Source organism: Aethalodelphis obliquidens, unplaced genomic scaffold (assembly GCF_003676395.1).
Source record: "Aethalodelphis obliquidens isolate GAN/ISIS:26980383/991018 unplaced genomic scaffold, ASM367639v1 scaffold28, whole genome shotgun sequence".
Lineage (NCBI taxonomy): Eukaryota > Metazoa > Chordata > Mammalia > Artiodactyla > Delphinidae > Aethalodelphis > Aethalodelphis obliquidens.
This window is the reverse complement of record NW_020837972.1, coordinates 1,147,208-1,157,436: the sequence shown is the minus strand read 5'-3', so window position 1 is coordinate 1,157,436 and position 10,229 is coordinate 1,147,208. Positions and strand designations below refer to the sequence as shown.

The 10,229-nt window shown below is 49.1% G+C and overlaps 1 protein-coding gene across 2 annotated transcripts in view; it reads left to right on the top strand.

The window, feature by feature from the left end:
* The first annotated feature begins 600 nt into the window (after positions 1 to 600).
* The window catches only part of OSBP2 (oxysterol binding protein 2), a 139,503-nt gene continuing 129,874 nt past the window's right edge, over positions 601 to 10,229 (top strand). For both annotated transcript variants that reach the window (XM_027124295.1, XM_027124294.1), the window contains exon 1: positions 601 to 1,256. In XM_027124295.1, the coding sequence (XP_026980096.1) occupies positions 601 to 1,256 (656 nt within the window). The remainder of the gene's footprint in view (positions 1,257 to 10,229) is intronic.

The window sequence follows — 10,229 nt, the reverse complement described above, 5'->3', positions numbered from 1 at the left end:
GCTTCGGGCCCCTGAGCCTGGTGGCAGCGGGAGGGACCCATAGACAGGTAATGGCTGCCATGGGGGGCGGTGGGCGTCCTCCTCAGCTTTTAGCGTCATCCGGCTGGGCCCCTGCGCTTCGGGCGCATGTTCTGGGTTTTGGGGAGCGAACCTGCCCGGGTCAGAGGCGGGGAGCTCCGGCGCGGGACCCGCGAACAGAGCTGCGCTGGGAGCCGGCGGGCTCCGCATTCATCATTGTTCCCACAGCGCCTGGCACGGGTTGGGGAGCAGGCAGGGATGGTGGTTCAAAGCGCGCCGTCCCTTCCGCGTCGCCCGCTCGCCGAGCTCTCGCCCCACAAGCGTTTCCTGGGCGCCTTCCAAGGGCCAGCCCCGGAGCCGGGAGCTGGCGACGCAAGGGAGGGACGAGGGTCCAAGTCCAGCCCGCTGCACGCCTGGGTGCAGGACCATGCTGGCGAAGGCGGCGCGGGGCGCACTGGCAGCGGAGAGACCCGCGCGCGCCCCTGCCGCGCGCTCTTGACGGTGCCCCCGGCCCCGCCCCAGGCCTCCGCCTCTCGCTTCCCCCCTCCCCCCGGCTCGGCCGCGCTCCTGTCGACGGGCTCCATGGGGAAAGCGGCCGCTCTGTGCCGAGGCGGTGGCTGTGGCGGCCGGTCCCGCGGGCTCTCGTCGTTCTTCACGGTTGTCCCCTGCCTGTCCTGCCACACGGCGGCGCCGAGCATGAGCGCTTCCACGCCCGGCTCCGAGCCGGAGCCCAAGCCTCAGCACCAGGCGGTGCCCCAGCCCAAACGGGATCTGGTGTCAGAACAGGTGTCGGAGCCAGTTTCTGAGCCGGTGCCAGGATCGGAGCCTGAGTCCAGGAAGATGTCTGAGCCAAGGCCAGGGTTCAAACAGGAATTGGAACTGCTGCAGGGGTTGGGGACCGGATCAGGTCACCGGGAAGAGTTGGGCTCAAGCCTGGGGGCTGGGCCCTTCACCAAGGCCCCATCCGAGCAGGTGCTGGCGCTGGGGCCAGTAGTGGGGAGCGTGCCCTTGACCAAACTCGAGTCTGGGTTGTTGCCGGCATCAAAGGCTCCGCGACCAGGGCAGGTGAAGACACATCTTGGGGCTCCAGTGCCAGGGAGTGGCTCGCCCTCCGCTCTCCCGATGGTCTCACTTCCTCTGGACAGCTTCAAGGGCTGGCTTCTCAAGTGGACCAACTACCTGAAGGGCTACCAGCGGCGCTGGTTCGTGCTCAGCAACGGCCTCCTGTCTTACTACAGGTATGGAAGTGTCAGGGTGGGTTGGCTGAGTTTGGAGGGTGGTGATGCTGCAGCCATGGTGACAGAGGGCATCCAGAGTTGGAGGGCACTGCCACTGGCCTGGAGATGTTTGGGAACTCGCACTCCAGCAGGAGAAATAATGCCTCTGGCCAACCTTCAAGGGCTGGGGCCCTGACCTCAGGCAGGGGAGCCCCTGTGGACATGACCTCTGGCAAGCTTGGGTCTAGGGAGTGAGCAGTGACGTTGGAGTGAGGGAGTGATTTGGGACCTCGGGACCCCTCTGGTCCTGGTAGTTGTGGGACCTGGAGCAGCCAGTCAGAGTCAGCCCCCAAAGTCCTTGATTCAGGAGCTTTCTGGTTCAGGAGCTAAGATCACTGTATAAGGACTGAGGGGGACAGTAACCTTGTTCAGTCCTTGGGACGCACTCATGGGAAGGGCTCCTGCTCCCTCCTCAGTTGGTCAGACTATTTCCCACTTTTCCTGGTGCCTGCTGGTTGCTGGGCCTTGGCCTGGGGGCACAGCAGGCTCACAGACGCATCAGACATGGCTTCTGCCCTTCAGGAGCCCATCTTGGCATTCAGTGGAGAACCAGGAAGCATCCCACCGTGGCCTTTCTTATTCTAGAAGCAGTGTGGGATTCAACAGTGAAGTCCAGTGGTGAGATAGCTAACACTGTGTTCCATTGAAATGGATTGAAAGGGGGAAAGATCCTGAAGGCTGTCTAGGTATGTTTCCTGGGGATGGTTTAAACTTTGAGATCTCTGATCACTCTATACTATCAATTCTCAAACCTGAGTGAGCAGTGGAATTCCCTGAAGGGCTTATTGAAACATCAAGTGCTCAGCCCCCCTGCTGAGTTTCTGCTGCAGTGGGTGTAGGAGGGGCCTGAGATTCAGCTTTTCTAACGAGTTCCCAGGTGATGCTGCTCTGGACCACAGTTTGAGAAGCACAGCTCCATTGTCATTGCAAACAGGAGGGCCCTGCCATTCTGTTTGCTGAAGCTCCGGTCACTTTGCTCACTTCACTCTGCTGGGCAGTATCTCTTCAGGTCAACCACCAGAGCATTTATATGGTCCTTCCTCACCTTTTTGGAGCACAGCTTCTAGAGGATAGTTGAATCTGTGATGCCACTGAGAATTTGGGAGCTCCACTGAACTTAAGTGATGGTTCCCACTCAAAGTGGGGATCACTGTCTTTAATTCCTGGCAGGGGAGAAAGCTGACCTGTGTTTCTATAAATTTATTTATTTTATTTTTGTGTTGGGTCTTCATTGCTGCGCGCAGGCTTTCCCTAGTTGCGGTGAGCGGGGGCAACTCTTTGTTGCAGTGTGCAGGCTTCTCACTGCGGTGGCTTCTCTTGTTTCGGAGCACAGACTCTAGGCGCGAGGGCTTTAGTAGTTGCAGCACGAGGGCTCAGTAGTTGTGGCTCGCAGACTGTAGAGCACAGGCTCAGTAGTTGTGGCACATGGGCTTAGTTGCTCTGTGGCATGTGGGATCTTCCCGGACCAGGGCTCGAACCCGTGTCTGGTGGATTCCTAACCACTGCACCACCAGGGAAGCCCTGACCTGTGTTTCTAATGTGTTCATCTCATGTGGTGTCGTTGGTGCCCCTCGGCCCACTTGGCTGCAGCATACAGCTCACAGGACAGAGTGTTCTTAGAATTTGGCAACTGAGCAAAAAGAGATCCTTTTCCAAATGGTGTTTTTATCCCACTTCCCATACTCCGTCAGGTGTGTAAACATTTCACCAAGGCATACAATGATAGGGATCATCATCATGATTTGCTATAAATAAGTGTCACTCTGTCTCATAGGCAAGGGACATAACACATAGGGCATGTCGACTGTGGACCACACTCTCTGCTTTATGTTATGTTCATTTATTTCATCCTTGAAATCACACTGTGAGGTGGGTTCCAGGATTGTACAAATGAGGAGTTCTGAGCTTTGCCAGAAGGATGTGGCTTGTCCAAAGTCACTGGGCAGGGTAGGCAGTAGAGAGAGATTCTCACCTAGGCCCTTTGCACTCCAAAGTCTGTGCCTGTCCCAGATGTGTGTCCTAATGCCTGTTCATCCTTGAGTTCAGCATTTCTGAGTTATCTGCATTTTACCAGGTACTACTAGGGGTCAGTAGTTGAGGTCAAGGTAATGTTTATGAGTCTAGGGTCCCACAGTGGCAGGGAGGCCTAGTTCTAGTGGAAGTAAAATCTGACCTTATGTATTTTTGTTTTATTTTAATTGGAAGAGCAAAAAAGTCCCTCTTTTTTTCTTAAGATAACTATGTATAGACAGCTAGCTTTTCAAGATTATCTCAAAAGTACAGATTCTCTGGGTAATTAAGAAAAATTCTTCTTGCTTGCTGTTAAGGTTGTGGGGACAAATACTGGTTTTGGGGGGAGAAGGGGTTGGGGACAAGTTTTCTTGTTGTGTGCTTTCACAGTCCAGCGCTGTAGTTTCATTTGTGGACATTTCTAGATTCCAGGGTGGGCAGAATTGTTGCTCGACTCACTTGGGTAGGATGAATGATCCCTGACATTTGTACAGCCCTCTCCCTCCTTTAGCCCCACATGAGGCCGGCCACGAAGATGTCTTCATTCCCATTTTAGAGGAAGGGAAACTGAGGCCGAAGGAGCAAACTTTAGTGGTGTATCCTGAGGCACCCACCTTGTGGACTGGGCCTCCAGTGCCACAGGAGATGAGTCAGTCTCCAAGTGCAGAAAAGGCCCTTCCGAGGTGGAGCTGGAATCACCACTTCTCCCTGCACTCCAGTTCTGCCTTCTAGAAGACGGCTTTGATCTGCTCTTCCTCGGGCCTCACAGCACTTCAGATGTTTGACACCACTCTCCTGTCCCTGCTTCTGGTCTGAATCCTGCCTTCCAGACCAGGCCTGGCTGTCCTGCCTGCTGGGCTCAAGGACTGAGCTCCCTTTGGGCCTGCCGCTCCCAGTCCTGACAGCGCAGGTTATCCTGGGTTCCATTTGCACCCAGCGCCGGGCATGGGTCACCTCCTCCAACCTGCCCCAGACCCCCAGTTCTCAGTAGTTCTCCAAGTGTGTGTGCTTGGAATAGAGGCAAATTCAGGTGCTCAGAGCTGCAAACAGAATGAGAGAACTTTTATTCATGATCTCCTTTCCTTAGGGGTCAGGTAGAGTCAGCTTTAGTCCTGGGATGACAGCTGGGGAAGGAATCAGAGCTGCTTCTCTTGCTAGCTTCCCTTTTGGAAAGACCACTGTCTAATTTTTTTCTTTTAATTAAGCAAAGTCTGTGTTTGGAGAAAATGCGGGCACGTGTCTTGTCCTCCCTCCCTGATCCTATCTTCCAGCCTTCCCCGCTCCAAGACAACCATCATCCCAAATCCTGGTCACTGTCCATTTTCTTTTCTTTTTATTTAGTTTTAGCTAACCTATATGCAATTTTTTTAAAAAAACACATTGTTCATTTCAACCATTTGAAACTTTATAAAAAAGCATATTGTACAGCATACGATTTGGGGGGACTAATTTTGACTGCTATATAACAGCCCAGGACGTGAGCGCAGTTTTTACTTATTCATGCTCCTCTTGATGGGTCACTACAAAAATGCTTGTACACGTGCGGGCGTTCCTCTTGGGTGAAATCACTGGGTTGTGGAGAATGTGAAGGCCAAACTCTTTTCCAAGGCAGTTGTGTCAATTTATAGTCCCACTGGCAAGAAATAAAGAGATTTTTGTGGATCTCTATCCTTTGCAGAACTTGGTATTGTCAGCATTGATTTTGCCAATTAAATGGTTATTGCACTGTAGTCTTGAGCTGCATTTCAATCCCCATTATTTTTACTTTGATAGATAATCAGTGGGGGTTTGGATTAGAATTTCTCCATTAAGTATCACTTCCTCGAGTGCTTCTGCCCTAGATTTTGCTGGAAAAGCTCATTCGATTGCTCAAGTTTATTCTAAGGGAGAAAGTACATAGTGCCAACAGCTGGGCTTAGTAAATTTATATTATCAAGAATAAAAAGATGCTCTTTGTAAATACTGTCACATATAGAAAGTATTTCTGGGAGGTATGGGTAATTGTTGGTAGGTTTTTACTTCTTTCCAACAATGTGCTAGGAATATAAATACAGGAGATGAGGTTCTTATTCCATTGCCTGGTACTCTTAATCCCATATCTGTTTGAATATTTGAATACCAATAAGGGGAATATGGTTTTGCGGGAATATGGTCTTTTTTTTTTTTCTTTTTTGGTTGTTAGTTCCCATTTAAAAAATTTAATCCCCAGTTCTCATCTCCCAGGGAACATGGAAGAATTCATAAATGATGCAGAATTTTCAAAGGTATTAGCCCCAGCAAGTCCTGAAGGAAAGAGTGTTTCAAACATAAGTTTTATCCACGTTAATGAGAAGATTGATTTGATTAAACTAAATTCTGTTTTGTTGTATACAAGTTGCCTGTTTGGTGACATTATAAATGACATCTATTTCCCAGGAAATGATTTCAAACAAAATATGAAACAAAAATGTTTTGTTTTAATTTATTATTGTTCAGACTGATACATGGGTAGGAATGGCAAAGCCAGTTAGCAAGGAAGGGCTCAAAGAAATTAGTCTGGGTCTATAAGAAAGAAGGCTACAGTCAAGTGAAAGTAAGTTTTGAAAGTCCTCTGGCTGAGGAAGCCCACTGAACATATGGTGAGCTGGGCCCACTTTGGGGTGGTGGCCAAGACATCTTTGCCTCTAGAATGGATCAAGCACTCCTTCCTCCAGTGGGGCCAACTGTCAAAGGGAAACTCTCATGGAGACAGTATTTTTTTTTTTAAATAAAGTTTTATTGGAACACAGTCATGCCCATTCATTTTGTCTGTGGCTGCTTTTTTTTTTTTTTTTTGCCGCATGGCTTGTGGGATCTTAGTTCCCTGACCAGGTATCGAACCTGGACCCCCAGCAGTGAAAGCACAGCGTCTTAACCAGTGGACCACCAGGGAGTATTTTTAATATCAGTTTAGGTGATGCTTGAAGGATGGAGATGGAAAAGACTATCCAGTTGCAAAGTGTCCCTGAAAACATGAAGTTGAAGGTGCAAATCTTCAGGTTAAGCCACTGGGGTTTCCACCTCAGAAGGCGGCCTTATTATATTGGATTCAGCTTTAATTTGAAACATCATCCAGTGTTTCATACTATGAGGCCAGATAGGAGGCTGAAAAGGAATGCCCAAGTTGATAATGTGTAAACATTGGTTTGAAGTCCGTTTCTTTAACGTTTAACACAAGGGTGTTGCAAAGAGCCTGTGAGTGGACTGGCAGAGTGTTTTGGAGAAGCACAGTGCATTCTTAGCAAGGTCTAGTGACATGAATTATGATTTCCCCCCACAACCTGCTCCTCTTCCTGACCTTCTTCTTTCTATGAATAGCTGAAAACCTCTGAGTCATGCTTGCTGCCTCCTACCTGCTTCACCCCACATCAGGTGGAACTGCTGAGCCCTGCCTGTCTCCTTCCTTTCATCCATCCTTCCTCCCCATTCCTAGCGCCACATCCTGGCTCAGGTCTGCCTTCTGCTGAGCTGGTGCCCCAGCCTTCAGCTGTTGCCCTGGACAGGGTCCCCGGTGTGGTGCCACCTCCCGCCCTGGGAGCCCTGGATTTGCCTGTCTTCTCCAGGCATCTCTTTCAACAGTTCCATCCCCTGTGTTAGCAGTCCCCCACTTTGGGTTTTTCCCATTTGAAATATCCATAGTAGCCCCAGACTGACCTAAGGACCACATCTTCCTCCTTTGGGAGTTTACAGGGTTTGTGTATGGGCATCTCTGCAGACAGCTTTGTGCCAAAGGGACACCGTGGCCAAGTTTGGTATCTTCTTCATGTTCTACATGAAGCCTAGCACGGTGCTTTGCCACTGATATGCCCTCAGTAGCTTGGTTAGTCTGAATGGATGAGTGAGTGAATGAATGAGAATTGCCTGCAATTTTATGGGGTTTCAGAAAGCAAGTATGTTAGTGCCAAACTCGGACTTTTCTTAATTTGTTTTCAATTTTGAAAACTTGTTTGCTGAAATAAGATTGGGAAGATGAACTGGAGGTTGCCGGCTTAGCCAGGAGTGCTGGAAAAGTGATAGTTATGAAATGCAGATTATTTGGATATGTTATGTTGACAGATTTGAATGTGTTGAAATAGGCTCCTCCATGAACCAACAGCCTTGTATCTGTGGTCCTCATTTGTATTTCCATAGGGTTACAAGGGTTTGTGCATGTTGTCTCTGTGTTCCTAGGATGATTTGTCACTTCATAAAGTGTGGCAGTGACTGGATGAGTGGGGAGTAAAGATAAAGCTTTTAAAAGGGCTTTTCACAATCCCAGAGCTCTTTAAACTAGTTTCATGTGCACCCGACGATTTGCTTTGCATGTGTTATATGTGCAGGACCCTGTGGGAAGCAGGCTGTGTGTCAGAGGTGAGGCCTCTGCCCTAAAATGTTAGATCTAACTGGATAACAGGCCCTCACAAACATGGGGTTCTCTGTGATGTCAGAGCGATTTCCAGTTCACGCTTGCGGTGAGGAGTGCAGCCTCTTCCTTATTGTCCTATTACATGGGGGAAGAAGTGGGAACTCGTGGGCAGCACCAACCTGCTGACTCAGCAGGTGCTAAGGCGCCCACCCACCTCACATCGGGGAGACTCCTTGCTGGGGTGCCATGTTGGGGTCTCCAAGACTAACCCAGATTCAATGACCCCCTGGGAGGACTCCCAGCACTCGGCTCGATGTGCGCTCGCAGCCTGCTTTATTACAGTGAAGGGAAGCAAAGCACAAGCAGAAAGGGAAGAGAGGCAATGGATGAAATCTGGGGAAGCGAGGCACAGGCTTCCAGGGCTCCTTTCCCAGTGGAGTCATGCAGGACATGCTAATTCCTCCAGCAGCTTGTTGTGACACATGTGTGAAAGGTTGCCAAGCAGGGATGTTCGGTAGAGACTCAGCACTCAGGGATTTTATTGGGGGTCTTGTCATGTGGGTACCCTCTGCCTGGCACGGTCCCAGAGTCCAGGCTCCCAGAAGGAAAGCAGGTGTGCAGCATGGACCACACATTGTTTGCACAAGCAGTTTGGGTGTAGTTAGTCACGCTTACCAGTTAGGGGAACCCCGAGGTGTTGCAGGAGCTTGCCAAATCCAGACTCTTAGGGCCAGCTTTGGATGCAGGCCTTTCAAAGGATGAGCAGTCTCCGGCTCACCTCCTTCCTCCCTGCAGACTTCATCTGTCAATGGACATTTGGGTTGCTTCTACCTCTTGGCTATTGTGAATAGAACATGGGTGTGCATCTCTTTGAGACCCTGCTTTCAAGTCTTTTGGATATATCCCCAGAAGTGGGATTGCTGGATCATATGGCAGTTCTATTTTTAATTTTTGAGGAACCTCCATACTGTTTTCCACCATGGTTGCACCATTTTACAGTCCTACCAACAATGCACAAAAGTTCCAGTGTCTTCATATCCTTGCCAACACTTTGTGTTTTCTTAATATTTTATTTATTTATTTATTTATTTAATTTATTTCTTGGCTGCGTTGGGTCTTCATTGCGGTGCGCGGGCTTTTCTCTAGTTGTGGCATGCAGGCCCCAGAGCGCGTGGGCTCTCTCGTTGAGGCACTGGAGCTCAGTAGTTGGGGCATGTGGGCTTAGTTGCCCCATGGCATGTGGGATCTTAGTTCCCCAACCAAGGATCGAGCCCAGGTCCCCCGCATTAGAAGGCGGATTCTTTACCACTGGACTACCAGGGAAGTCCCTGTTTTTCATTTTTGTTTGTTTGTTTGTTTTTTTAATAATGGCCATCCTAATGGGTGTGAAATGATATCTCCTTGTGGTTTTGATTTGCATTTCTATGATGATTAGTGATGTTGAGCGCATTTTCATTTGCTTGTTGGCCATTTGTATATTATCTTTGGAGAAATGTCTAGTCAAGTCATTTGTCCATTTTTTAATCTACTTGATTTTTTTGTTGTTGATTGTAGGAGTTTTCCATATATTCTCATTATTAATCCTTTATCAAATATATGATTTGGAAATATTTTTCTCTTATTCCATAGGTTGCCTTTATACTCTTTTGATTGTGTCATTTTATGTACAAACATTTAAAATTTGACGTAGTCCCAATTGCCAAGTCCAGGGTCATGAAGATTTTCCCCAGTTTTCTTCTAGGAATTGTATACTTTTAGGTCTTAACATCGAGGTCTTTAATCTATTTTGAGTTAATTTTTGTATACAGTGTAAGTTAAGGGTCCGATTTCATTCATTTGCACACAGATATCAAGTTTTCCCAGCACCATTTGTTGAAGAGAACTGTCCTTTCCCCATTGAGTGGTCTTGGCACCCCTCTCAAAGATCATTTGACCATATATGTGAAGGTGAAAACCAAACCCTTTTGAAAAACACGGACACTCATTGAATATGACAGCGTGTCATCTTCAAGGTCCAGCTACAACTCTGTCATCTGGGACCATGGGAAGTTAAATCTAAGAAGGCAGACCGCTAAGGCCCCGTCTCACATCTCTAGGCTTCTGTGACTAGCTACAGAGTCCTCTACTCACAGAAAGAGTGTTTGCCATAGCCTAAGAGGAGGTGGGTGGAGATCAAGAGCAGACACTTAGGTTGCCAACAAGACTGCTGACAGCCCTCTGCGTTTCGACACTGGAGCCTCCTTTTCCACCTTCCCTTCATCCCATACCTGTACAACCCACCCACCCTCAGGACCAGCCTTATCTCTGCCTCTCCAGGATCATCTCACCTCTTCCTCCACGGTCACACTCTGATGACAGTGGGCTCTGTGACCATCCTGACAGGAGAGGGAGTTAGAACTGGGTCCTCAGCTCACTCTCCTCCTGGATCAGGCAGCTCCAAAACAAATCACCCCCAAACCCAGAGGGTTAAAGCAAGGGAGGATTTATTCTTGCTTGCATATCCGCAGGTGGCTGGGACAGCTCTGCCTCAGGCAGCGGCACCTGGGACCCTCTTCCACCTT